Genomic DNA, 27,334 nt, shown 5'->3' on the forward strand with positions numbered 1-27,334 from the left:
TGTATTCCTGGTCACCTGTACCTCCCTTCTCCAATATAGGTATTTCATGCAGAGTGATGTATTTGTTTCTTTCTCTGACTCATTTATACCAGACCTTATTAAATAGGATTCGGGGTGGGGACACATATACCATTATCCTTCTTTTAATTTATTTAAAAGCACATATGCCAGTTATTCCATACACATGTAGACATGTGTGTGTAACCCCGCCCCCAGCACACACACGCGCAAACCCTGGAATGGATCTCACTTGACCCATGCCCATGAGTAAGAAGTCTAGGGCTTCTTACCAGGTTAGTCATTCTTGCCAGTCATATCTTGCCAGGTTAGTCATTCTTATCTTTCTCAGGGTCTGTTTTATGGATGATGGAGAGGTCTGGATGAAGGAACATAGAAAATTGAGAAGGAAGGCTACCAGCTGAGGGTAGTGCTGGTGATGACATTGATGCTTGGAACTGCCAATTAAGTAAATACCTTGATGACTTGGCTCTTTATTCTGCAAGAAGACAGAATTTCTAGTAATGAGCACATTTTTGTTAGATGGTTCCCCACAGTAATAGGGTACAAAGGTTATTGCCCACAGGCCATTGATAGCTACTCCACAAAAAAAGGTTTCGTGATTCAGAAAGTCCCAGAAACACTTGGTTAAATAAAGTGAAATCAATTTCTTCACCACGAGAGCTAGAGTTCCCAACTTTGACCATGGAATGCGTTCTTCTTGGGGCACCTATGAACGTTTCCTGGGTTTCTACAGAATGTGTCCAAACATTGGAAGACGGTGTGGAGTTGAGAAATGAGCACAATGCATGTTGGAGAATATAGACCTGAGTGCGGATCATGGGCGAGCTACTTGTTCCATCGTCTAGGCAGTAGACCTGTCACTTACAAATGGCTCCGAAATAAACACATATTCCCCTTCCAGGTTGCTGTGATCATTAGATGATGTAGTGTGTATGGAGATGCTTTTCAAATTTTGAAGTGGCCTGGAGATAGGAGTTTTTAATATACCCTCTAATTTTTTTACTGTGCTATAACATACATACGATTGACCATTTTGACCATTTTTTTTTTTAATAATAATTGTTTCTTTTTTTTTTTTAACGTTTATTTATTTTTGGGACAGAGAGAGACAGAGCATGAATGGGGAGGGGCAGAGAGAGAGGGAGACACAGAATCGGAAGCAGGCTCCAGGCTCTGAGCCATCCGCCCAGAGCCCGACGCGGGGCTCGAACTCACGAACCGCGAGATCGTGACCTGAGCCGAAGTCGGACGCTCAACCGACTGAGCCACCCAGGCGCCCCTTGGCCATTTTTATGTGTACAGTTCACTGGCATTGAGTACGTTCACAGTGTCGTGCAGCCATCACCGCCATCCATCTAAGCCATTTTCATCATCCCAAACTGAACTCTGGGCCCATTAAACACTAACCCTCACTCTCCTAGCCCCTGGCTACCACCATTCTACTTTCTGTCTCAGTGATACTCAGGGGACCTCGTGTAAGTGGAATCGTACAATGTTTGTCCTTTTCTGTCTGGCTTATTTCACTTAGCATTATATCTTCAAGTATATCCTCTCATTTGTTATGATGTAAGATTTTGATTTGATTTGATTTGTTTTCTCAGTTCACTCACTCCTGGCCCCATTCTCCTAACACATTGCACGACGAAAGAAGAGTACGTGTATTTCTGGGGTGTTCCTCTGGAATGTCCCTGAATAGGAGTTACCCGTGATTTGAGGAGAGGGCATAATATGGATGTGCCTATAAGAAGAGCTGATCAAGAATCTAGTCCATCCTGGGGTGCCTGGGTGGCTCAGTTGGTTAAACATCTGACTTGTGGTTTTGGCTCAGGTCATGATCTCATGGTTCGTGGGATCGAGCCCCATGTTGGGCTCTGCGATGTCAGTTGCTTGAGATTCTCTCTCTCCCTCTCTCTCTGCCCCCCTACCCCACTCACATACACACTCTCTCTCTGTCTCTCAAAAATACATTAATAAACATTTTAAAAAAAAATCTGGTCTATATGCAAATTAGAACTCAAGTGACCTGGGGATTTCCCCTGACAATGGACATGTTTTGTTTCTACTTCTTTTTTATTTAAGTAATCTCTACACCCAACATGGGGCTTGAATTCGTGACCCTGAGATCAAGAGTTGCATGCTTGGGGCACCTGGATGGTTCAGTCGATTAAGTGTCCATTTCACCTCAGGTCATGATCTCAAGATTTGTGAAATCGAGCCCTATGTCTGGCTCCGTGCTGACAGTAGCCAGTCTTCTTGGGATTCACTCTCTCCTTCTCTCTCTGCCCCTCCCCCTTCCCTCTCCCCACCTCTCTCTCTCAAAATAAATAAACAAATTTAAAAAAAAAAAAGTTGCATGCTCTTCTGACTGAGCCAGCCAGTTAGGTGCTCCGTGTTTTGTTTCTTCTTAAGCCAGTATTTGGAATGGAAGAGATGTGAATTTCAACACCTAAATATTGTCTCTTGGTCATGTAGATGATTAGCAGGATTTAAAAAATTTCATATTTCATCATTTTTTCTTGTCTCAAAATGGCAGCTGTTGGTATTGGGTTTCTTTCAGGGGAAATCTTCTTTAACTTTTAGGATGAAAAGTATCCATTTCAAAATTAAATAACCTAAAATATGAGATGACCTGTTCTTATTTATTCAAATAAGGCTTTGAAAATGTGTGTTTTTAAAAAGAATGAATATTCTCCTCTATTCCATGATTTTATAGGAAAATTATTCCCAAATGTCCATTATTAACCCTCACAATTAGAAATGTTTCCTTTTCTAAGGATTTGAGCAGTATTTTGATTATGGATTAAATAAGATACCATCAAAGGGGGACCTGGGTGGTTGAGTCAGTTAAGCATTTGATTTCAGCTCAGGTCATGATCTCATGGTGGTTCATGGAATTGAGCCCCATGTCAGGTTCTGTGCTGACAGTGTGGGAGCTGTCTCTCTCTCTCTCTTTCAAGATAAGTGAACATTAAAAAGAGGGAAAAAAAAATAAGAGACCAAAATCATCATCATCTTTTTTTCCCTCAGTAACCATAACATTCAACTTCAAAAAAATCACAGTCGCATTAAACTGCCATCTTGTCCTATTGTGTGTATTACCATAATCTGTATGTATTTTTTACATTGCCCTGTGAAGAGCATGTATTTCTTTGTAAAGGACATTAGCGGCATGAACATCCTCTTGGCAAAGAATTTTGTTAAGTCACACCTTCATTTTTCATGTACTCTGAGCTCATTGTAGGCACCTAGTTTTGGGGTCTAAAACTGCACTTTTTGGTTTTTGTTTCATCCCCCCGCCCCCCACCTCCCCATCCCCAAGATCCGTAAGGCTGTTGAAGGAGCCTGAAGCCTTCCCCATCGTAGCATCCCTGTAAAGTCTTGAACCAGGCATGGAAGAGCAGGTGCTCAGGACCAATTGAAATGGCATTAGGTTGAGTTGAAATGAGATTGAGCTCTGAAAGGAATACTTGGAGGAATTTTTTTTTTTTAATTTTTAGACGAAAACGTCATGATCTTATTTACCTTTATGGAAAACGGAGCCGAGCTGGTACAGCACAGATGGCAGCCTGTTCCTGTGAGTGTGGGGACGGAGTGAGAGAAACAGAACAAAACAGGTGGCTCTAGAGCTGGCACCCTGGTGCCAACATTAGTCGAGGCCGCACACAGTCCCCACTTCCCTGTGCCTGTTCGAGTGAGACATTGGCGGAACCAGAAGGCTGATATTATTTTGATCATCGTGCTCTATTTAATGAATACACTTGATTAATCCCCTCCTTCTCCTGGATGCTATTTTGAATGGAAAATCACTAGTGGAAAAGCAAAATCCTTACATTGATTATGGGCACAATACCTTTTCCCTCCCAGTATATCCCCCCAACCCCAGCAGCTCCCTCTTCTGCAAAGCCCACATTTTGGAAGGGCTTACTAGGTGGTGCATTTTTTTTTTTTAAGTTTTATTTATTTAAGTAATCCCCTTACCCAATGCGGAGCTTGAACTTAGGACCCTGAGATCAAGAGTCGCCCACTTCTCTGACTGAGCCAACCACGCGCCCCATGTTGCTAAATTTTAATGAGGAAGAATCTGAAGCCATGAAGAAATTGAGTGATTTGCCCCAAGTTGTCCAGTTATCCTGGCGCTCAAAGAGGAATATGCATTGCCTACTGGTTGTGTGTGTTCTTCGGTTTGGTCCTTGAAAATTAGAGCTTCCTGCCCTACGGAAAAGCAGAATTAGGACTCCCAAGCCAAATCTCTCAGCTTGTTTTCTCTCAAGGTGAGTATTTTCAGAAAGGGGCACACTTTGGGCTCTGAAGGGCTGTGGTGACGCCTGAGCTTTCCGAGGGTTGGTTTGGTTTAAATGTGGACTTGTCCATTCCAGCTAGCTGAGAGGAATTGCTTTCCCAGTGTGATGCATTAGTCATGAGCAGGGCGTAGGAGGGTGTTGAACAATCATTCTGACCCTCCTCCCCATCACTGGGCTTTCAAGCTCAACTTCAAGCCCAGCTGCATTAGAATTGAGGACGTGCTGGGGACATCCCCCGCCCCTCCCCTGCTTTGTGCTTGAAGTCTTGGCTCAGGGGTGGAAGAGGGTGGTAATTTCAGATCCAGGGCGACAGCAGAAATGTCACCACAGGGAAGCTTATGTACCCAGGACCTCCATAATTTGTGTATACGTGGTGGGGGGTGGGGGGAAGATTTAAGGGTGGGGATTGGTATATTTGTGTTTTCCAATTTGCAAATAATATTTTGATACCATTTTCCATATTGAAGCAAAAGAGTGCCATAACTGTTGATGACGTGGGCTACCAGGAGACATAAACTCAGAAGGATGCAGTTATCTAGAAATACATGACAGGGGCCTCTGGCTGGCTCAGTTGGTAGAGCATGAGACTCTTGATCTTGGGGTTGTAAGTTCTAGCCCCACGTTGGGTATAGAGATTACTCCAAAATCAAATCTTTTAGGGGCACCTGGGTGGCTCAGTTGGTTAAGCGTCCGACCTTGGCTCAAGTCATGATCTCACGGTTCATGGGTTCGAGGCCACGTCAGGCTCTGTGCTGACAACTCAGAGCCTGGAGCCTGCTTCAGATTCTGTGCCTCCCTTTCTCTCTCTGCCCCTCCCCTGCTCGCACTTATCTCTCTCTCTTTCAAAAATAAATATAAAAAAATTAAAATCTTTAAAAAATATACGTTCTTCTAAATATATGGCAAAGATGACATCGTGAAAGTGAGACCACTGTCCTCAGTGATCCTTTCATGCCCTGCAGCTTGGGGCTACCAGGAACAGCCCAAGTAGCCCTTTTTTCAGAGCTCAAATCTGGTGGATCAGTCAAGAGTGCCTGCTGCCTATTCTACAATAAACATTTGTGGGGGAAATTATTTTTATTCTTTTGGTTTAATTCTTTTGTTCCTTTGGCCACACGTTGTGCCATTACTAGGTACTGGAGAAAAAGTCTGTTAGGGCATGTGGTGGTTAATTTTATATGTGAAGATTATATGTGGCTAGATTATGGTGCCCAGTTGTTTGGTTAAACAGTTAAACCAGTTTAGATGTGACAGTGAGGTAATTTTTCAATATGGTTGGCGTTTAAATCAGTAGGCATTGAATAAAGTGGATTATCCTCCATAATGTGGATGGGCTTCATCTAATCACTTGAAGGCCTGTAAGAGTAAAGACTCAAGCCTTCTGGAAGGAAGGGATTCTACCTCCAGATGCTTTTGGATTCAAGACAACAGTATTATCTCTTTCTTGGGTCTCTTGCCTGCCTATCTGCCCCTCAGATTGTGAGCTTATGAGCCCCTACAGTTGCACGAACCAATTCCTTAAAATATCTGTCTCTCCATCCACCGATCTCCATCCACATCTTGTTGGTGCTCTTCCTCTGGAGAACCCTGCCTCACACAGAGGACATGTGTCATGGAACACCATGTCAAAAAGTGATAAGCTGTAATCTCTTCCCTCAAGGACCTTGTGATCCTCCTAGAAGAGAGGGATTAAGACAAGTGTTCTGCTAACTGATAACTATGGGGATTCAGAGGAGGAAAGCTGTAAAGCAAATCTTCGAAGCCCAGAGCTTTGCACAATTTTCCAATAAAACACACCCCCATAAAAAGAGAGTTAACTTTCAACCACTCCATGTGCCATTTTATTTTGGGAAAAAGATGGGTATTTCACCTTAAAAAATCATACACATTTAAAAGTTTATTCCATTGTCAATTGGCCCCAACTTCTCTGCTCTCACTAACCTCCTAGTAAATATTTTCTTTTTATTAAAAAAATGTTTTTTAACGTTTATTTGTTTTTGAGAGAGAGAGACACACACACACACACACTCAGAGTGTGAGCACGCAGAGTGTGAGTGGGGGAGGGGCAGAGAGAGAGGGAGACACAGAATCTGAAGCAGGCTCCAGGCTCTGAGCTGTCAGCACAGGGCCCGACGTGGGTCTGGAACCCACGAATTGTGAGATCATGACCTGAGCCGAAGTCGGATGCTTAACCGACCGAGCCACCCAGGCGCCCCCACCTCCTGAGTAGATCTTTGAGTAAAAGTGACTCTTCAGAAAGATGCCCCTTTATCCCTATGGCTCTTCTCTCTGCTGGCTGTGCCAGGGTGTTTGTATGTCAGGTAGCAGAGCAGGGATTCCAGTGGCTACATTCTGTAAGGATATTAAATGCACATTGAATATATGCATTGGTTTGGTTTTGCGGTGATGAGTGCACTGAGTGGGCAGCAGAGAGGGATGTTAGTGATGGGGATTCAAGGCAATGAGACCTGAACTGAAGGATCGAATACAAAAGGACAGGGTATAGAGAATACTTCAGGGACCTTGGAGGAAGAAGAGGGGAAGAGGGAGAAGATTGAAAGGAAGAAATTAACGTTCATGGAAACCCCAATGCAGTACTAAGGAAGACTGTTTGCACACACATTGCCTCACTTAATTCTCAGTACAAACCCTCAAGGCAAATTTCCCATTGGGTAGATGGAGAAAGTGATCTATAGGAATGTTAGGGGACCGGCTCAAGGTCACAAAGACATTCGATGGCAGGTGAAGATTAGATCTGACTGATCCCAAAGTCTGTGTTACATTGACAAATCTTGCTGCCTCCTGGGAGGAATCGTACGTGTGGGAGGTGTTGACCCTAAATAGTGCGTCAAATTTGAACTATCACTGGTTAGCCCCATGGAGGTGTCCAGAAGGGGGTTCCAAAGAGGGATTTGTGCTGAAGACTGAGATTCAGATAGTTGAGAGGGTGGAAGGAAGGGAGTCTGTTAAGTAGAAAAGTTTTCCGTCTGGAGAGTTTGGTAGGAGGCTGTGGGCAGGTCAGGGTCAGGGACAAATTGGTGAAGTGCGTGGAATCCAAAGGAAGGAATCCTGTGCTGTTGCGGGAGGGGGCAGATGCTGCTGGGAGGCCATGGCCATTGGAACTCTTCAGTGAGAGCTCCTTCAGTTGCCAGTGGTTGTCTGGATGGGGAGCTGGCCAGACAGAATGAGGATTTCTTCCAGAAGACAAAACCTTTTCTTCCCACCTAGGAGGACCAAAGTTTTGTTCAAAAATATTTCAAAAATGATTTTTCTTTGTGCGTTGTTGTTGTTGTTGGCCTTTTTTCTTCCAGACCATTTGACTGATATTTCTTGGCTACTTAGCCTGGCTGCGTTTTGGATTCCCCACACCAAAAAATGCAACCGTCGTTGGAAACTTGTTTTTGCTTATTGCCTCTTGGCCAGTCATTGTCTTGTGGTGGGTGGAGAGGAGGAAGTTGCAAAAATGAGTCCCTCTTCCTATAGCATTTTCTTTTGCTACATATGGCATTGTTTTATTGAGTATTGGTAAAAGGACTGATATCTTGATGGCAAAAAGTACAATTTAACGGCCCCTCGTGAGACCTAGGCCTATCAGCAGAGGAACTTCAGAGCAGCCTAAAGTTTTCAGCACGTTTCCAAACCTGGTGATAGGTTCCTGAAGATTCTGGGAGATTTTGACAGTGCTGTGATGTTGCTTCATAAGAAGGCTGAGATATAGGTAAAATTTAGGGTGTACAGGTGGGGAAACTGAGGAATTTGTCACATAGGCTTAGAAAACAAAAATTAGCAACAGATTTGGGGATAGTTTCTTTTTTTTTCTTTTTCTTTTTTTTAAAATCACGATGACCTTATATCTGCTGCTAGAGAGTTCTTTTGCAACCCGTAGACCCCACCTGTCAGTTATGCCCCTGGAAGAAACGGAAAGCCTGTCTTAGGTGAAACAAGACAGACAGAAGCAGGAGGAGAAGGAGTAGGTACCCTGGGTGGTTTTGTTCCTGCTGGGGTCATGTGGCCAGGGAAGGAGGCATTCCTGTGAGCTTCTTTTCTTATTTTGTCTTAGTTTCCAGATCAGCTTCCTCTGCACCGTAACCGTAGCCGTCTGTCCGTGTCAGATGGATGTGCGAGATGATTTCAGTAGGGCACGAGAAGGAAATTTCAGAATTAATATTTTCTTTCTATCTTGTGCATTTACATGTTTGTGTATTTCTGTTTGGCTCACATGAATTATGCACATTATAAACATACACAGAAATTTAAAATGTGCATAATTTATTTGAACAACAGCTCATGTATGCAATTCGTACGTTAATTAGATGAGTAATGACGCACACTCACACTGTTTGAGGGGGGGTGTGCTCCGAACTATTTTATTGAATGAGGATGCCCATAAAAACCATTTGCACACTAGTGCCCTGGACAGGAGTATCCTCATTAGTTCTTAGAAGGCAGGCTGGTGTCCTTTTCACTTGCGTTGTGTGTGGTCTCATAGATATTACTTGGCAATGAATGTCAAGCTTTCTAAGCTAGTTGCCGTCATACAAGAAACAGATTTGCTTCGCGATGTTCTGTATCAGTTTTTCTGCACGGGGACTTTGATGTATCACTGTTTCAGACACGTTCCCATGGTTTCCCAGGAACTGTCTTTATGTGAGAGAGGCTGATTATCCTCTTCTGACTACAGGGAGTAGTCATAAAAAAGTCATGTGATTTTTTTTTTTCCCTTCTACTTTTTAAAAACCCAGTCTGCAGCCACCTCATGTGCTTTTCATTTCCCTCCCAATTTTTAATTCAGTTAGGATGAATGTTGGTCGTTATTCAGCCCAAAAGATCTTGTACCAGTGTTGAAAGTAAGAATCGGTTATTCCGTCTTGTGTTTCTGGGGCCAAGCTCCCTGGCACTTTTTGCCTTGATTTTCATGTATTTGCTGGAAAGAGAATCTCATGATGGTTCTCATTATGCCACTTCCACACTGTAACTTAAGCAGGTTGAAGACACATGGACTTCTTTTCAAGTATAAGGAGCATAGAAACTTCCAGACCCTCCTCTTCATTTAAGGAGAATGGGTGTTCAGGGAGGTTGTGTTCAGCTTGTGGCTGTGGAGTTAGTCCACGTCCTTCCGGCCATCTCCATGAACCCATCGCCGTGTGCCACGCTCCCAGGCTTTTCCGACAAAACCAGAACTCTGCCCGAGGTCCGCTGTCCACTTCTCATTTCACTCACTGATGGAAGGGGAAGTCATTGTCCTCAAATGCTGCGTTGGAAGGAGTGTCTGGTGTACTACTTTGTGCATTGTGCATCCCAGATGCACTTCACTACGACCTGGATGGCTTTGGAGCATCCGCCTTGCAATCGGTGGTCTTACTTGAATTATAAGCCCAGTCTCAGGGTGAGGCAGGGGCACAGTGGGTATCCTGAGTTTTAGAGAGTTTGGGCGGCTGAACTCAAATCTGATTTACATTTTAACTTGGTGGCACCAAACCTGAGGCAGCATACTTTTATTTTTGTGTTAAATTATCGATGCTATTTAAGCCAGTTATTATAGCCATTGGCTTAGTCAGTAGGAGTAGTTGAGATCATGTTTTAAACTTCTGGTCTCTCACAGGTCATCCGAGGTTGTGTGTGTGTGTGTGTGTGTGTGTGTGTGTGTGTGTGTGTGTTTAAAATTCTTCGATTATACAATGGAATTGGCCAATATTTGTGCCTCCATAAATCTTTCCTGATCCAAGCTTTTTGACAGGACTTCCTTCCTTCCTTCCTTCCTTCCTTCCTTCCTTCCTTCCTTCCTTTCCTTCCCTCCCTTCCTCTCCCTTCCTCCCTTCCTTCCCTCCTTCCCTCTCTTCCTTCCTTCCCTCCCTCCCTTTCTCTCTCTCTTTCCTTCCTCTTTCCCTCCCTTCATTCCCTCCCTTCCTCCCTTTCTTCCCTCCCTCCCTCCCTTCCTTCCCTCCCTCCCTTCTTTCCTCTCTCCCTCCCTTCCCTCCTTCCTATGCCATGCTAATGTGTTCCTCTGTGCTGAGGCCTTGTGTGGAACGGATACTGCATCTCTAGTAGGATCACTATGAATCCCCACCTCTCAAGGATAACACTTTTGAATTGGGTGCTCTATTTGGCCTCATGGTGGAAGGTGTTGTTGTCACCTTCTCTGTCAGTTATCAAACTAGAAACTTCAGAAGCATCTTTTCCTTCTTTTTCTCCTTCCCTTCCCATTTCTCACAGTTATGTATGTGGCTACTAAGTCCTGTTGACTCCACCTGCCTTTCTTATTACTTCAGGGCTCTCCATTGGCCCAGTTTAGGTCACTTTATCTCCAGCTAAACACTGCCTGATTGGTTCCTTGCGACAAGCCTCCACCTTCTCTCCCCTGCTACCCAGGGGGCTGGGAGAACATGTTCAATTATGTAACTCTGCTAATAAAGTCCCATTACATATTCTACCCCGCATCCTGTCTGATTCCTTTGTGTGGCATCCATAGCTCTAGCCCATCTTTTTAGCCTCATCACCTCCAGCTCCTTTTTTTGTTAAAGTTTATTTATTTATTTTTTGGGGGGGGAGGGGCAGAGAGAGGGAGAGACAGAATCCCAAGCAGGCCCTGCACTGTCAGTGCAAAGCCTGATGCAGGGATTGAACTCACGACTGTGAGATCATGACCTGAGCCAATATTAAGAGTTGGATGTTTAACCGACTGAGCCATGCAGGTGCCCCCAGATCCTTTCCGTGCATCTGCCTCTCTACAACATTGGACTAATGCTTTCATCCTTTAGGGCCTTTGCTCTTTTCCTGGAAAGTTCTGCCCTTCTCTTTTTGCAGATCCCCTCCTGTCCCTGTTTATGTCCTCCCATCCTCACAAGCTGAGCCAAATCCTATTAGCCTGTGAGGACCAGGTTCAAATGACAGCTTAGCAGAATTAACCTGTTTCTTCTTCTTATTCACTCTTAATGCCAGATGAGCCTTTACAGCCCTGTTACTAAGTGGATAAGTGACCATTGTTTGTATTCTCAGAGTTGGGGCATCATAAGGAAATGGTCTGTTTCCTCATCCCAGACATACAATAGGTGCTCAATAAGTGTTGGTTAACTATTGGTAGGAGTCAGCAAAATTATATAAGCTCTTCTCCAAACCATTCACAAGCAGTTTTCAGATAGCCATAAGCATAACTATTTAAAAACTATTTTTATATGCTCTATTTCCAAAAAAGTTTTTTAATGTTTATTTATTTTTGAGAGAGAGAGAGCGCGCGCGAGAGCGAGCGAGCAGGCGCTTGAGTGGGGGAGGGACAGAGAGAGAGGGAGACACGGAATCCGAAGCAGACTCCAGGCTCTGAGCTGTCAGCACAGAGCCCAATGCGGGGCTCGAACCCATGAACTGAGAGATCATGACCTGAGCCAAAGTCAGACACTTAACCAACTGAGCCACCCAGGTGCCCCTATATGCTCTATTTCAAAAGATGCTCTCAATTGTAGGAAACACCACTATTTTATGTACCACTAAGAAAGAAAGAAAATGGTGCCAGTTAAACCACACTACACCATTGAGATTGTAAGGGACATTCAATTTCAGAAATGTTCAAAGTGAAAAATGTGTTTCTTAGGACCAGTGGAATAAGGAACTGTGTTTTACCTGCTGGAGCTTATAGTCTTAATTTTGTAACTGCAAGACAGTTGGAAGTGAATTGCAAATAAAAAATTGAGGTCATTTTAAAAGTTTTGTTTTGGTTTTGGTTTGGTTTTTCCTTTAAAATGAGAGCGTAAAGGAGCATTTGGGGCTGAGAAGCCTGGGAGTGACTTGGGATGCTAGGTCTGTGGAACCTTGTCTTGTTACTCGATTTTAGGAGTGAGCCCTAATTTCTTCCTTTTTAGAAGATGAAGACTTATATAGGAAAAGAATCACCCCCATTTTGAAAATCCTTGGGAGGAATTCCTTTAAGAATTTGTTAAAAAATTATTTTACTCGACATCGAAGTAGAAGATTCTTTGCTGCACTAAAATGTTTTCCTTAGTCTTTGATTAAAATTCTACATTACCATCTAAACACGTATCGGGATTGATGTTCCTACTATCCCCTTACCAATGGTATTGCACAGGACCCATTACACCGTCACTTTTTATGTAGGGCAGCTACATTTGCCAGCTGTCATACTTGCTCATTGAGTTTTGGTACTAAATTATGTTGTTAATCCAATATTCACACTCACTTCGTATTTTTAGCTTCTCTTCCTTCCTTTCCATCCTTAGTATCTGGTTTACCAAAATCTCTTTGGCCATTTTCTCTTAGAGAATGTTGCCGTCTCATACATGCCTTCTGCCAAGACAAATACCACCAGCAGCAGGAGATGAGCCAAGGAAGGGGTACCAGCTGGGGTGGGGGAGTGACTCTTTCTGATGGACCCTTTAGGCTCAAGCACGAGAGACCAACTGTGCGAGTTTGGTGCGCCCCAGCCCAGTAAGCTCTCCAGAGAGGTTGGTGGTGTTTTCTGTCTCTTCTATGCTGTTGAAGGCGGTCCTGATCCTCGTTGCTGGCAGGCACAGTTGCCACACCGGCTGCTTGGGTGCACGGCCTCCCCCAGGGAGCTCTTCCCTGACTCACAGAGTGGCCCTCCCATTCTGCGTGGGAAAGGCAGCTCCAGGTCAGGGGACTGTTGCGTCTGTGTGGTGGCAAATGGAATAAAATCGCCAGGAAGACCACATCCTGCTCTGACCCCGATGACATCTCAGTTATATTTTGGGCTGAGAGACGTCCCTCCTGGCTGCTCGGCGAGAGAACAGGTGAAGGGAGAGGCCAGGTTGTAGGGGTGGGAGACCAGCGTGGAAGTGGCAGCTTGCCCTTTCTCAAGGGCTGGGTCACTTGGGAGGGCCTGGAGAAGGTGTCTGTTCTTAGCCTGAGAGTCTCCTCTCAGCTAAGGCCGTGTCCTTCAGAGTGGAGACTCCCCTGTCTCCAGGCTACACACCGCGGCATGGAAAGCCAGAAAGAACTAGAACCAAATTCCCCTTCTGGAACTGTAGCCTTTGACAGTGAAAGAGGAACTGCTCTAACCCACCACACCCATGTCACCCAGTGGCTTGGGATACGAGGCTTCTTCCTGTGCCTGGGGAGGCCTTCTCCAGCTGGAATGGGAAAGGGAGGCAGGTCTGCTCAAGGAAAGAGACCTGGGTGACTTGATTTTGGAAAAGACGTCATTTGAAATCTCTCCTAAGGCATTGATGTGTTCTGGAGAGGATTATTCTCGTGTGCGGTTTAAGATGGTACAGTCTGTTAGGTCTCACGGGAGGTATGGAAGCACTTTCGACAGAGTCCTCTCCTCTCCCGGGTACTGGGAACACCCTGTGAAGTTAAGCCACAGCGTGGTGTAATGCTGAAGGACAGATGTCAGCATTAGCAGTTAACTGTGGTCCACATCTGTTTTCTTTGGAGATCAAATGTTCTATTCCCTCTTGCAATGACATGGATGTGCTTTTTTGACGTGACTCAAACTTGAAATTGAGCTGAGCAGCCTCTGATATCACATGGTCACTACTCCGGGAATGTTGGGTGGAATTCTCAAGTGTTCAGGAGCTTCATGGCTTCCTAGTGGGAATGATGCTACTTAGATTTTTGAGAAATTACGTGGTTCTCATGGTCTGTCCTGAAAAAGCTGTTAAGTCCATTTCAGTAAGCTGGGTGCCATTTGAGCCCTTGTTGGGCTGGGCTGTGGGATATTTGGGGAGATTTGATGGCCAGCTGTGTAACACAGCCCCTTGGGACTGACGATTTCCAAACACCCTTGGACGAAGCTGGGAGGGAGCTTCGTAGTGCGTGATGCAATGTTGGAGTTGTGTGCATGGGCAGTTACCAGTGTCCAACTGTAGCTGCAAGACAATAAACACCAAGAACTGAGGGAAACTTAGAAGAGTATTTTGGCCTAAAGCCACTGACTCACTGCCAGACAGATAGTAAGCATTCCATAAATGGTAGATCGCGCTTAGTTGGGGTAGAACATGTTACTTCACTTTGAAACACACTGACTTTACTCCTATGAAATATGGTAATGTCTGTCCCAGCTGAACCTGTTGGTTAAGTATTGCCAAAGATTCACCGTTCTAAAATTAAAGTTATTATTTTAGCGGAGATTCATTGACTTATAGCTGGCTTAAAAATACTGATTCTATGAACATGTTTCCTCAGTTACCTCGGGATACAGTTGGATCTACTAGGAAATAGCATTGCTCGAAACTAGTGCAGTGTTTGGATATGGGAGCTTCCAGGGATTTTGTTCAGCTGATTTGGGTGCCTGTTTTCACCTGTCTTGAAAATGTGGCCAGGCTGAAGCCATGTATGTCATTCATGCGCTAGGAGTTTGGAGCCCCCATCATGGCTCGTTCTTCTGTGATAAGAATCCTGGTTCTGCCCTTAGGGGTCACATGGTTCTCCTGGGAGGGGAAGATGGGCCTGGAGTGTCCGTTTTCACACAAGGCAAACAGACTCCCCCCTCGTGGAACCCTCCCCTCATGCCAGATGGGGATGGTTGTCATAGCTTGACACAGCGATAGTTGGGCGTGAGCCAGAGAACCCTACCTTAAGCTCACCACCCCTCAGCACTCTGTGGAGAGCAAACAGTGATTAAGGAAAATTTCCTGGAAGGATGCAGCCTCTCTGCTCTTCAGCAGTGTCCTGCTTCTTCAGAACTTCTGTCACTGAGTTGTGATTTTCTTTTTTAATTGGCTATCAAGAAGAAACGTCCGTATGAAATGTGTCCCTGAGCCCATGTGGAAGGATGTGGTCCACGGCATTGCTTATCGTATCACAGTGGCCTCAGAGGATCTCAGTGGGAATTCCTGTCTGATTTTAGTATCAAGAACATTCATCCTTCTTCTGAGCAATTGATTTGGAATTGTGAATTTTATAAGTGCCATGTTTTCCCAATTTGAGTTGGCTTGTAGTAATTTCTTCTATTCTGGTTTAGATCATGTATCTTGGAAAGTCACACACTACTGAGTCCTTTGTTGAATAAAGTAATGGTATAAAAATAAGTAAAGAAGATGACCAGTGAATTTTCTTTAATTTCTGAACCATGTAAAATTTTTCAGTGACTCAGATTCATCCATCCATCCATCCATCCATCCGTCTATCCAGTACTGGTTTTTAGACTAAGTGAATACTAAAAGTTATTTTTTGGGGTGCTTACTACATATAAATATTCAGGATTCTGACTTGTTCAGAATTTTGATCCGAGATCTCTATAACCCTCCTCCCTCTGCTTCTTATTTTTAAGGTTCAAGGTGAGGGGAAACTTCCTGATTCTCATTAATTCACTAATCATGGAATCGTTTTGGGCACTAAGTCATGATGAATAGCCTAAGAGTGAACACACTTAGGGGCGCATGGGTGGCTTGGTTGAGCGTCCAACTTCGGCTCGGGTCATGGTCTCACGGTTTGTGAGTTCGAGCCCCACGTCGGGCTCTGCACTGACAGTTCAGAGCCTGGAGCCTGCTTTGGATTCTGTGTCTCCTTCTCTCTCTGCCCCTCCCCCGCTTGTGCTCTGTCTCTCAAAAATAAATAAATGTAAAAAAAATTTTTTAAAAGATTAAAAAAAAAAGAGTGAACATACTTATGTAGCATTTTATAGTTCCTGTAATGTTTTGTGTTGATTCTTTAATTTCTGTCTTTTAACAATCTTTGTAGGTCAGAAAGTAAGGGAGATAATCTCACATTTTCCCTGTTGAGTTTCAGGATGGATACTTGCCCAAGGTCACATACGTAATAGAGCCTTCTACATGAGCTTGGATACTTTGAGGGCAAATACAGTACCCCTTTCTCTATATACTTTGGTGTCTGGAACTTGTAAGGACTTAAAAACGACAGGCTGCCCCTTATGAGTGTTTTTTGAAGGTGAAAAAGAAGAGTTCCGGCCTGGCAGACTTTTTAGGAAAAGCTATGGATTAACTGTCATGGACACACTATTTCTGACACCCGTCATATTGTTAGCTCCCATCAGACGGGAAGGTGGGAGCAGCGGGACCCCTCAGCCCTGTCTATTTTTGCAGGTAGATGAAACCTGAGATTCCTTCTGGTAATTCCTTTCCCACCTCCAGCACATGCACTTCCCTGTGGAAACTGGTTGACATCTGACACAGAAACTGACTATGTGAGTTGACGATGAATTAGAACGGGACTGAAAAACCTGGTACATTCCGCGTTCACGTCCCATCAGCGTAACGTCAACGGGCCGCTGGTGCTGCCAGATTGAGTCAGTGCGGTGCGTGTGCTGTGACAGATCGAGTAGATCACATCTTCCGGCGGCATTAATCAATTCCCTTGTTGCCTCGCGACAGATTTAAGGTGACTTGTGAGCCCAGTTTCAGTGAGTTAGGCATCATGTTTTAAGGAAGTCCCTGTAACGGTGGCCTTCTATAGCGAGTATTTTTACAGCTTACAAATGTTAAATAACGGTGGAATAATAGCTAACGTTTACTGCAAACTGACCAAGGGGTAGGCACTAAGCTAGTCATGTCACGTAGGTGATCTTACTCAGTGCTCGTAATAACCCAGTGGTCTGGGAGCCATTCTGTTTGTAGAGGGGTGATATTTACAGTTTACCCCAAACCACCCTGCAAGTAAATGGTGAAGCCGAGATTTGACCTGATGCATGTGGCAAGGACTCAGGCTCAAAACCCCCCAGCGCTGAGCTTGGTGCATTGCTGCCTTCCATTGAAACTGAATTCTTTGCGATTCTTGAAGAAAACTCAGAGGACTAATAGTTCTCAAGGTGCCATGGCGCACAGTCTCAAGGCCGCGGTGGAGCTAACCCACAGTGGGCAAAGTGGGTGCCTTTTGGCACATTGCAGCCGTAGCATATCTGCTGATTGCAAAAGAACAAACGTGAGGCTCTTCGTTAGTCCACGTCATAGGTCAATTCTGCACCCCGGGTCTCAGGTAAAAATTTTTTTTCCCACCAAGATCAGGCAAAAATGATTCCAGATACAACTCAATTTTGTTTTCCTCTATGTTTTATTTATTTTATTTTTTAAAATATTTATTTTTGAAAGAGAGAGAGAGTGAGCACGTTGGGAGAAGGGCAGAGAGAGAGGGGGGACAGAGGATCCGAAGCGGGCTTTGTGCTAACAGCAGAGATCCTGACGTGGGGCTCGAACTCACCAACTGTGAGATCAAGACCTGAGCTAAAGTCAGATGCTCGACTGATTGAGCCACCCAGGCACTCCTCCTGCATGTTTTATAAATAATGCTCTGTAACTTTCATCTTCTTCCCCATAGTCTTTCTTCTACTCAGGAATTACAAGGATATAGATAAAGTTTTCGTTCTGGTAGATAAAATGTGTACTTTTTAAAAAAGTGTTTAGAAAATGCATTATCAGCTTCTGTTGTGCAGGTGGAAAGGGCAGCCGCCCACAGGCCCCGTTTGCCAGCAAGAATCCAGCCTTGCAAATTATTGGCAGCTGGCACCGTAATGAGTCCATTTCAATATAAATGGGCTGTTGCTTATTAATTTCTGCCAGTTCCTAAGCAATTCGGGAACTGCTTTGAAAATTGGAAAATTTGCAGCGAACAGCTTCAGGAGGATGCCTAGGGGAAGAGTGAGAACAAGCCGGCGATGGGGGTATTATGGAAAGGGCACTTATTGTAGGCTAATAATGGGGTGTTGCCAAGGCCGAGTGCTCCCTTTCTTGCAAGCGTGAGTCACCAACTTCAGGTTCAATAGCCCGGTTTCCAAGATAAGGAAGCAACCGCAACTTTACTTACTGTTCTCTGTGGATGTGTGCATTTATTTATTGGCTGCCCCTGTGGGGTTGCCTTCCACAAAATAGGCAGTTTTCTCCGCGTTCGTGCTCTAAGCGTTTGGTGCCTCGTGTTCTCGCCTTGCTGAAAACACCAGCAATGGGTGGCTGCAGCGGGCTGCCCCACAGATGGGTGCCCAGGAGGACAGTGGTGAGGTGCAGCCACCCCAGGGAACCCGCAGTCCCTCTTCCTTTCTTACTCAGTAGCTGCCGAAAAACCATCTAAACTGCACGTTCGTGGAGTTATCCTTGTCAGTTTCTCTTCTGTGTTAAATAACAGTTTAGGTATTTTGCTAAGTTCTTTTCTGTACATATTCTTCATGAGTGGTCTCTGAAGTTTGCCAGCTGCAAACATGGAAGCCACGAGGTCTGTGTATTTAATGAGGTCTTTGGTTTTCCTGCCTTTTAACATTTTCTTCAACCTTCATTATAAATATAGCCCTGCTTTGGTAATAGCTGAGACTCCCTTGTTTCCTTGTATGTGTGTCTGTCCGTTGAGACCTTGTGGAGAGGAAGAAGAGCCCTGGAAATCATCCGAAGTAACCTGTTTCTGTCATCGGAGACTTTCGTCCACAGAAACAGGGCAAAATGATAACGTAGCTCGTGGGACTGTTTCTTTCCGTCAGTATAAACACACTCATACTTATTTATTTTTCTGATTATGCCTGTCACTTTGTACCTGCGGCCAGCTGTTGCACTGTGTGATTTGGGGTGGGGTATTGCACACAAGATGGATGTTGGAGAATTGAGAAAAATGGGCGCCATAAAAAAAAAGGCCCACTCTCTGTGTTCTGGCTGACCATTTCCTTTCTCTTCTTGGTCCTCTCCAGGTTTTTGGCACCTCCTCATAGACTCAGATGAGACCATGACGGCCTTCGCGAGGGACAGGTGCTGATACCTTGCCCCAGCCCCTGTCACTGTTTATCCTGGCCATTTCCAATCTCAGTATCTAAATGCCACAGTGCTCTTGGGGCACGTTGGGCTGGGAACCACTGTTGCCTTGGAAGGTAGGTTTGTATATGTATTTTCGAGCCTGTATATGTGTCTGCATGAATTAATGGAAATGCTTCAAAGGTGGGGTTGGGAGGGGGGAGGGACAGATATGTTTTAGCATAATTGGAATTGCTGTCTTGCATGGAGCTCATGGGAAAAAAGAATTTGGAACCACTTCTTTGGATTAGGGTTACACCCATCTAAGAATTCAAAAGCATTAGCATTAAAGCTTAAAAAAAAAAAAAGAAAGAAAAAGAAAAGAAAAAGCCTGGTACCTATGAAATCTTTTTTCACCCTGTGAATTGCCCTCGGGGTCTTTTAAATTTATCCCTGAGCTTCAGCATCTTTATATTGGATTATGTTTGAAAAAGACAAACCTAGCTGCAAAATCTTAAATTCAAAACAATGATATATTTTGTTTGTGGTTTGGATAATCTTTAAAAAGCAAAATAAATACAGTCAAAAATAATCTTTCTAAATCAAAGATCATCTTTTATTTGTTGCAAAACTTTCCTGTTTAGTCTCTCATGTTAGGGGTGCTCGCGTGTGACTTGGCAAAAACATTTTTCATGGGTTTGTAAAGATTGAGCAGAAACTTTCAGAACTTTGTCTCCGTATAATCTTAGCTTCTCCCCCCCTCAACCCCCCCACCCCTGTCTTCAAGCTCAGCCTCCAGGAGAGAAAAAACAGGCTTGAAACCAAAGACCTCCCACCAGAAGCTAATTTTAAATTTGCAATCTGTTGTCTTGTGATTTTCGCTTCAAATTTAACTTGGAAATAAATACATTTCATCCTTTCTCCTGCAAATGTGGAGGTCTGTTTTCAAGTCATAGAAGGGTGATCATTATGTTTATTTTAATAAGTTTTTAAATACCTCAGGGGAGTGAAAAAATTGTATTATTAATAATTATAATTTACATACATCATTAAATGCCTTATGCTTGGATTTCACGATGTCCTTGCCAAATGACAGAGAAACCTGGCTTTCATAGTTGCCTTCTGACTTGAATCTGATTCGAATTGGGTCATCTCGGGCCCACTCGTGAGCTCTAACAGTTGTTATATTTGAAGTACCCTTGTTACGAGTTGGGCTGCACGGCGACCACTCCCAGTGAAGAGAGCTGTGTTAATGAGTAATGACATGGATGGGTAGAGCATGGTCCCTGCCACTGGGGAATTACAATAAAATGGGAAGGGGATACATAAAAAGCAAGAGCAGCACATCAGTGGACAAATAACCACATCGCAGACGCCACGTGAACAGGTCAAGCCGAGTGCTGTTGGAATGTAGGGAAAGCGTGATTAAGTCCAAGCTAGATGGTGTTCTTTTTACCTTAGGTAATTTCCCCAGCCATCTGTTTTGAGTTTGGGTTTGGTGTCGTTTGTTGTAGCTGTCAATGTAGTGCCCACATCCTCACTCTCTTCAATTATCCAAAAAACCCAGGGACTTACAACATGTTAACATGTTTTACTTATTTTTCTTTCCTTAAAATGAATTCCAGGGTTAGTGTAGAAACTTTAGAAAATCAAAAAAATATAACTTTTGGAAATTAAAATTTCCCCTAATCGCTCTATCCGGAATAGTTGCCCGTGTGTGTGCTCACGTGTGTGTGAGAAAGTGAAATATTATTATTATTATTATTATTATTATTATTTTAAGTTTATTTATTTTGAGAAGTATGCACATGCAGGTGTGTGCAGGGGAGGGGCAGATAGAGAGAGGGAGAGAGAGAGAATTCCAAGCAGACTCTGCACCCTCAGTGTGGAGCCCGACTTGGGGGCTCGAACTCATGAACCGTGAGATCGTGACCTGAGCTGAAATCAAGAGTTGGACGCTTAACCTCCTGAGCCGCCCAGGCGCCCTAAGAAAGTGAAATACTATTAATATTCTTAAAGAAAATTTTAACCTGCTCAAAGCCAGTTTCTTGGATGCGCTTCGCAAATGTAAGTTTTGCTTCCTGAGAATAAGAAGGGTTTTGCTCCAGGGATGTTCCACCGCAACAGCAGTAGAATTCTCTTTTTTGATTGTCTACTTCTGAACAGGACAAACCTTGGCAGGCTGGCGCACAAGACTGGGCTTTGACCACTCGGAGCCTTCGCATTCTTCAGGGAAAGGGCTGGGCCATTCTGCTGTGTGTTTGAGGTACCGCTTGAATCGCTTGACTTATCTAGGGACTCTGACAGGCCGTACCATAAAAATATTATTCCAGGCTCCTTAGTCCTCAAGGTGATGAGGTTTTTTCTGGTTTCCATTGTATCTTCTTTCTCTCCCCCTTTTTCTTTTTTTTTTCTTTAATTTTTTAATATTTATTTCTTTTTTAGAGAGAGAGAGAGAGAGAGAGAGAGAGAGAGAGAGTAGGGGATGGGCAGAGAGAGAGGAAGACACAGAATTCAAAGCAGGCTCCAGGTTCTGAGCTGTCAGCACAGAGTCCGATGTGGGGCTCGAACTCACAGGCCACGAGATCATGACCTGAGCTGAAGTTGGATGCTTAACCAACTGAGCCACCCAGGCGCCCCTCTCCCCCTTTTTCCTCTGAACAATGTAAATTTACAGGAATATTTTTCTTTGTTCCTCTCTGCCCAGAGACCTTGGCCATGGGGTGATTTTCTATTAACTGGAATGTTTTCTCATGCAGTACGGGGGACAGCGTAACATCAGCGTGATTAAAGACGCAGCTTGCGTGTTCTTTCTTGGATCATAATACGTTTTACCTTTCTTTTTTGTGTTCTGTTCCTCTGCTCGTATACAGTAGTTATGTTCATAATGATTTTGTGTAGACACTGCAAGCAATTGAGGATTCCATTTATTTCGAGTGCTTACCTTTACTCAGGGAGCACAGTTAGAGTAGCTGCTTTATTTTAGTTAATTTTTTTGGAGAGGAGATTTCAGAAGAAAAACATTTTAACCTCGACGAATTTTTCCTCACTCCTTTGATCACTTTGGGTGCGCTTTGCATACATTTCCTAGCGTGGGAGTCTCAGAACACATTGGGCTGCGGTTTCAACCATGTCATAGCGGCTCTAACAGTCTTTGTTTGATATGCCAACACCTGGGTCACTTGAAGATTGACATCTATGGATTGTCTTTTCTCTTGAGAATTGGTTAGCTTTTCTTGGTTCTTTGGAATACATCGTGGACATTTTAAGTATTATATCGGGAGACCGTAAGTCCTGTTGAAATCACCCGGAAAATGTTGGTCTTTCTTTTTTCGCTGTTTTGGCAGGTAATCAGCCTGGCTAGGTTCAGATCACAAGTTCTGCCTCCCCTTTGGTGGGTGGTGGCTCCAGTGTCACTTTGGTCTCACTTGTCCCCCACATGTGCCACTGGCTCGTCTGGGACGTGGGCTGTGGTTTGTATTATAATTCAGTTCTCAAAGCCTTTGCCGTCTTGCTTTGGGTCGGTCCGAGGCATGTGCCTCTGAGGGGTGAGCCCGGAACTCATGTGGATTTATACGCGGCCTGAGTGGGTTTGCTTCTCCGCCTCTCTGTTCTCTGAGATCCCCCTCACTCCTTTGGTTTCAGGGACCACTTACCTTGGTTCTCTGGCCAGAACAGCCGGGCGTGTCCTGAGAATTTTTGCTTCGCCTCTGTCTGGGTATGCTGGGTGCACGCCTTCCGGGCAAGGCTGGGAGAGAAAACCAGGAAACTCACTCCCGTGTGCGCGGCCTCTTCAGGTTTTAACTCCCTTCCCCAGTCCGCTTGCTTTTGCTTACACTTTGCAGTCTTTGGGTACTTGCTTTTTTCCTTTGGTCCCAAGTTTTTAGTTTTTATCAGCGAGGGAAGGGTCCTTCCTGGTGCCATATTGCATCTGAACCTCGGCTGGCACCAGACGATAGCAGCTCAGTTTTGCACACGACTTTATTTATTAAGACAGAAACGCATTGCCACTCAACTCTACCTCTCAGTTCAACCTCATTTTAGACCATTGGTCTGTGTTTGCTTTGTATTTCCTAATAATAGATGCTAGATGATGCTCAGTGCATGCTTATTTCTTATTGCGTAATTTGTGGAAACTTATATTAGAATGTTTTTGATGGCTTTCAGCTGTAAAAGCAGATTTTAGGGGTGCCTGGGTGGCTCAGTCAGTTGAGCGTCCAACTTCGGCTCAGGTCATGATCTCACAGTTCACGAGTTCGAGCCCCGCGTTGGGCTCTGTGCTGACAGCTCGGAGCCTGGAGCCTGCTTCGCATTCTGTGTCTCCCTCTCTCTCTGCCCCTAACCCACTCGCATTCTGTCTCTGTCTCTCTCAAAAATAAATAAACGTTAAAAAAATTTTTTTTAAGTTTCATTTTGCAGAACTCTCACTTTTAAACAAAAATTTTGTTTAACCACAATATTTCAGGTAAGGCTTTGTTTTTTCAATTTGGAAATAATCACAGGTTCAGAGGAACTCGTATACTGAAAGTATACCCTTCACCTAGTGTCCCCTGATGGTTGCCTCTTAAATAATTAGAGTAAACTATCAAAGCCAGGAGTTTGACATTTTTTTTTCAATGTACACATGTAGTTGTAAGTTTAAGCAGGCTAATAAATTGAAAAAAGCAGTCCTTAAGAAAGGACCACTTAGCTGATGAATGTATGAACCACCCTAATGACCATACTTCTTGATAAAGTTCCTTGAGATACCTTTTCACTGTGTATTTCATTGAGTGGATTTACAGGAATTTGCAGTGATTACTTGAAAAATTAAATTGATCATATTAAGAGACAGATCGTGGTGTTGGAGAGTCACGTTCCCTTTAGCGCCCTTGAGCTCAGACCCTGAGAATCTCGGTTTTCTGACCCTGTCGGCATGACCCCCTGCCTGTGGCCCCACTATGTCGCCCATGTCCCCATTGTGTCTGGATCATCTTAGGCTGAGCTGTCCTGCACTGTCCACCCACACAATGGGGAGGGGTATCCTCTCAACTCTTGAGCCTTTCCCTAAACCCCTGCAAGGTCCTCTCTTAGAAGAGGAGGCAGCTATGAATTGAGGGCAAGAATTAAGTGACATGAGGCAGGTGCCAGGCCTTCATTCTTTGGCCAGGTAATTGGGGGATGAGGGGAGCACGGTGGGGCAGGGTTGAATGGTCTGGGATGAGGGACCTACACAGGTCTCTAGGTGGAAGGGACACAGAGCAACAGGCACGTTGAAGACTGGAGTGTCTTCAAGGCACCCTGGTGGGAGAGGCCAGCGTGTTTAAGTCTGATGTGTGTTTTCTCTAGTCCACACTGTGGTATTTTTACCCAGTGTGTGTGGTGTTAACATTCACACCTACATTTTATTGTGGTTGTAGGAGTTTTTGCATCCTAGGTGAAAGTTCATTTTATCATTCATTCATTCATTCATTCATTCAGTATTTTTCCACTGAGCACCTTACACCTTTTACCTTTCAGGCAATGTTCTAGGCACTGAGGATACAGCAGTAAACAAGGCAAAACTTTCAGCTTTCCTGAAGCTTAGGTTGTAGTGGGGAAGGATAGAGGATAAAAAAAGATAAGTGAAATACATTGTTAACCACTGTGATAAATTCTAAGGAGGAAGAGAAAAACAAAGAAGAGGGATAAGGATTGAGGTCTGCAGGAGGGGTGGTCATTTTGGGTAGAGAGGCCAGGAAAGGTCACCCTGAGAAGGCAGCATTTGAGTCAGAATTACAATGAACTGGAGCGTGAGCGAGGTAGATGCCTGAGAGAAGGAGAGTTGTGGGTAGAAGGAAGAGCATGGGCAAAGGCCCTGGGGCAGGCTAGAGTAGCCAGAACTTAGACCTTTGAAAAGAAAGTGTGAGAGAGGTTTAAATACTGAGATTTATTCTTGTAATAAAATCTTACCCAGCACCTCCTGCTTAATACCCCTCCCACTGCCCCCTGAAAGTGCAAGCTGTTAGGAACCACTAACATTCTACATAAGGAAGTGATAGTTTTAATGAGTTTAAAACTGGTGACGGTTTCTGGTTTGAGATTGAGTACTCCTTTTTTTTTTTTTTTTTCCTGATGCTCTTCTTTTCAATTTCTATCCTGGCTTTTGTATTTCAGTCTCACCTTAATTTTTCTTCTCTTACCTGCTGATGGTGCCATGATCACGTTGGTGAGGTACCCTTTGCTTTTGTTACTAAAACGCATGAATGTTTACCGACTGCTTGTCTCGAGTTGAACCCTTCTAGCCTCCATACAGGCCACCAAGAAATTGAAAGCCACTTTTCTGCCCTGAAGTTGCTTCCTGCTTCACAGGAACAAAGCTGGTGCAAATGTAAAATACAAACTGGGTGTTTGTTTGTTTGAAATGAAAATAAACGATAGAGTTAAACCGAGAACAGGGAGGTACTCAGATAATGGAAGTAGCTGGCATTTTACATTTGTACATGAAAAGGATTGGACAACGTTCTGGGGGTTGACTCTGGCGGGGGGTGGGGGGTTGTCCCTGCAAGGGGAGATTGTGTCTGTCAGATGCAACGGGCAGTTTCAAGTTTTCATGCTTCTGTTATTTCTGAGTCCTCCACCAAGGCCACGTGGGCCCTCGTGGTTGTCACCGACCTTTCTGGAAAAGCTTTCCAACCAAGGGCTATTTCAGCAGTCCCTAGAAACTGATTGTTCTTTAGCGGCCTCAGACTTCCTGCTGATTCTGTGTAGGTCATCCCCTGAGAATTTCTCTTGGTAGGATTTAGGAGATTTGGCATTCATCTCTAAATTCTAGTTCTGAAGATAAAAATGGCTTCTTTCCTACCTTGGCTGGCCGAAAAGAATCTTGCTACTAAACATGCTATTAATATAACAGGACCCGTCACGATGATGCATGGAGACGCTGTAATTCTTGAAGGTTGGGGCCATTTCCTTTAGGAAACCTCTCCTGAGGCTTTTAACTTGATTACTCTTCTCTTGGCAGAAACAAGCCTAACCAAAAATTTGTTGTTGGGAATATGTCTGTCAATTTATATTTGCAGACTTTTGATACGTATGGTAGAGGAGGGTCCCCCTGGTGGGCCTGAGGTGTGAGGTGACAGTTTGGCTTTTCTCTCATTCACTTTTTCCACACTCATTCTTTCCTGCTTTTAAACTTAAATCTCTGTGATTCTTAAAATGGAACCATGGCTAACACTTGTTCTGAGCTCTGTATTATTTATTGGTAAACCATAGATACATCGATACATCCAGGGATCTTAACGTCTATTAAAAAAAAAAAAAACCTTTAAGAAATTAGTCATGGCCTTTAGTTATGGAAATGTTTATTTGTTTTACTTTAAAAATGCAGCACATGATATTCTTTGGACTCTAGATCCCATAAATGGTCGTGTTTGGACAGTTGATCTGTTTCTTTTCCCTCCAGTGAGTTGAGGTTTTTTTTTTTTTTTTTCCTTTTCTTCTTAAAGATGCCAGTCAGAGAGGCATGAGTTTAACTGCTTTGAAATATACTTACTGCCAGTAAAAAGGAGATCCTCCTTCTTGGAAAGTTCCCTCTGAGAATCATATGATGTGTGACCTGGTAGGGAATATTCCAGTGTGGGAATAGCTTAACATCTGGTGCCTGTATGAGTTACCTATGAACTCACTGGAACACGAAATGGAGGTTTTCTCTTCCTGTTGCCACTGCCTTCGTTTCCGTGATGATGCGCTTGTGGCGGTCAATGCAGTGTTTCAGACAGAACAGTGAGATTAGGGAATGATTCTGGATCAATGTGAACGTGTATTATATAGTCCAGGGCATTCCAAACTGTTTGTCGTGGTCGTAAGGGAATTCATTCTCCATTTCCCCCTGGTGCCTTTCACTTTTATTGTGTGCCTTCCCGGGGCTACGGTATCAGTTTCACGAGAGTAGGGAATGTGTCTCTTTTGTTCTGTGTTGTATCTCTGGCTTCAAGAACATGGTAGGTGCTCAGTGTATATTTTCTGAATGAATGACTGTGTAGGTGGTTGGAAAAATCAACTCAGGAATATGTCCAGCTACTATATTTTTCTTCTTTCCATTCTGGCCACTTTTATGTGTATATCTCGAGTGCCTACAATTTGAATGGTACAGAGAAAGAGCAAAGCAAGGAGAATAGGCCAATGGAGTCACAATCGCTGAGCTTGGAAGGTTTGTCTCTTTCCTATGGTGGATAAGGTCACCAGGTCAGTGCGAGAGACTGGAAAAATGTTAAGGAAGGGCTTGGATTAGCCTGGGCAGCCCCAAAAGGCGGAATCACATTTAGTGGTTTCGTGATGTGAATGTCTGTTTGCAGGCACTCTGTACCAGATCAATGTTCTCAATTTGGATTTGCTGCCAGAAATAAACCGATTGGTCTG

The 27,334-nt window shown here is 44.0% G+C and overlaps 1 protein-coding gene across 5 annotated transcripts in view; it reads left to right on the plus strand.

Annotated features, from left to right (window-relative positions):
• TIAM1 (TIAM Rac1 associated GEF 1) overlaps positions 1-27,334 on the plus strand; it is a 205,277-nt gene that overhangs the window by 39,470 nt on the left and 138,473 nt on the right. For 3 of the 5 annotated variants that reach the window (XM_015075395.3, XM_027041731.2, XM_053220641.1), the window contains one exon: positions 18,916-19,092. In XM_015075395.3, the coding sequence (XP_014930881.1) occupies positions 19,039-19,092 (54 nt within the window). In that variant the 5' untranslated portion in view covers positions 18,916-19,038. Of the gene's footprint in view, positions 1-18,915; positions 19,093-27,334 lie in introns of those variants that run through there. The other 2 variants (XM_053220640.1, XM_053220639.1) reach the window with 1 other exon arrangement.

The sequence above is a fragment of the Acinonyx jubatus genome, chromosome C2, assembly GCF_027475565.1.
Source record: "Acinonyx jubatus isolate Ajub_Pintada_27869175 chromosome C2, VMU_Ajub_asm_v1.0, whole genome shotgun sequence".
Taxonomy (NCBI): domain Eukaryota; kingdom Metazoa; phylum Chordata; class Mammalia; order Carnivora; family Felidae; genus Acinonyx; species Acinonyx jubatus.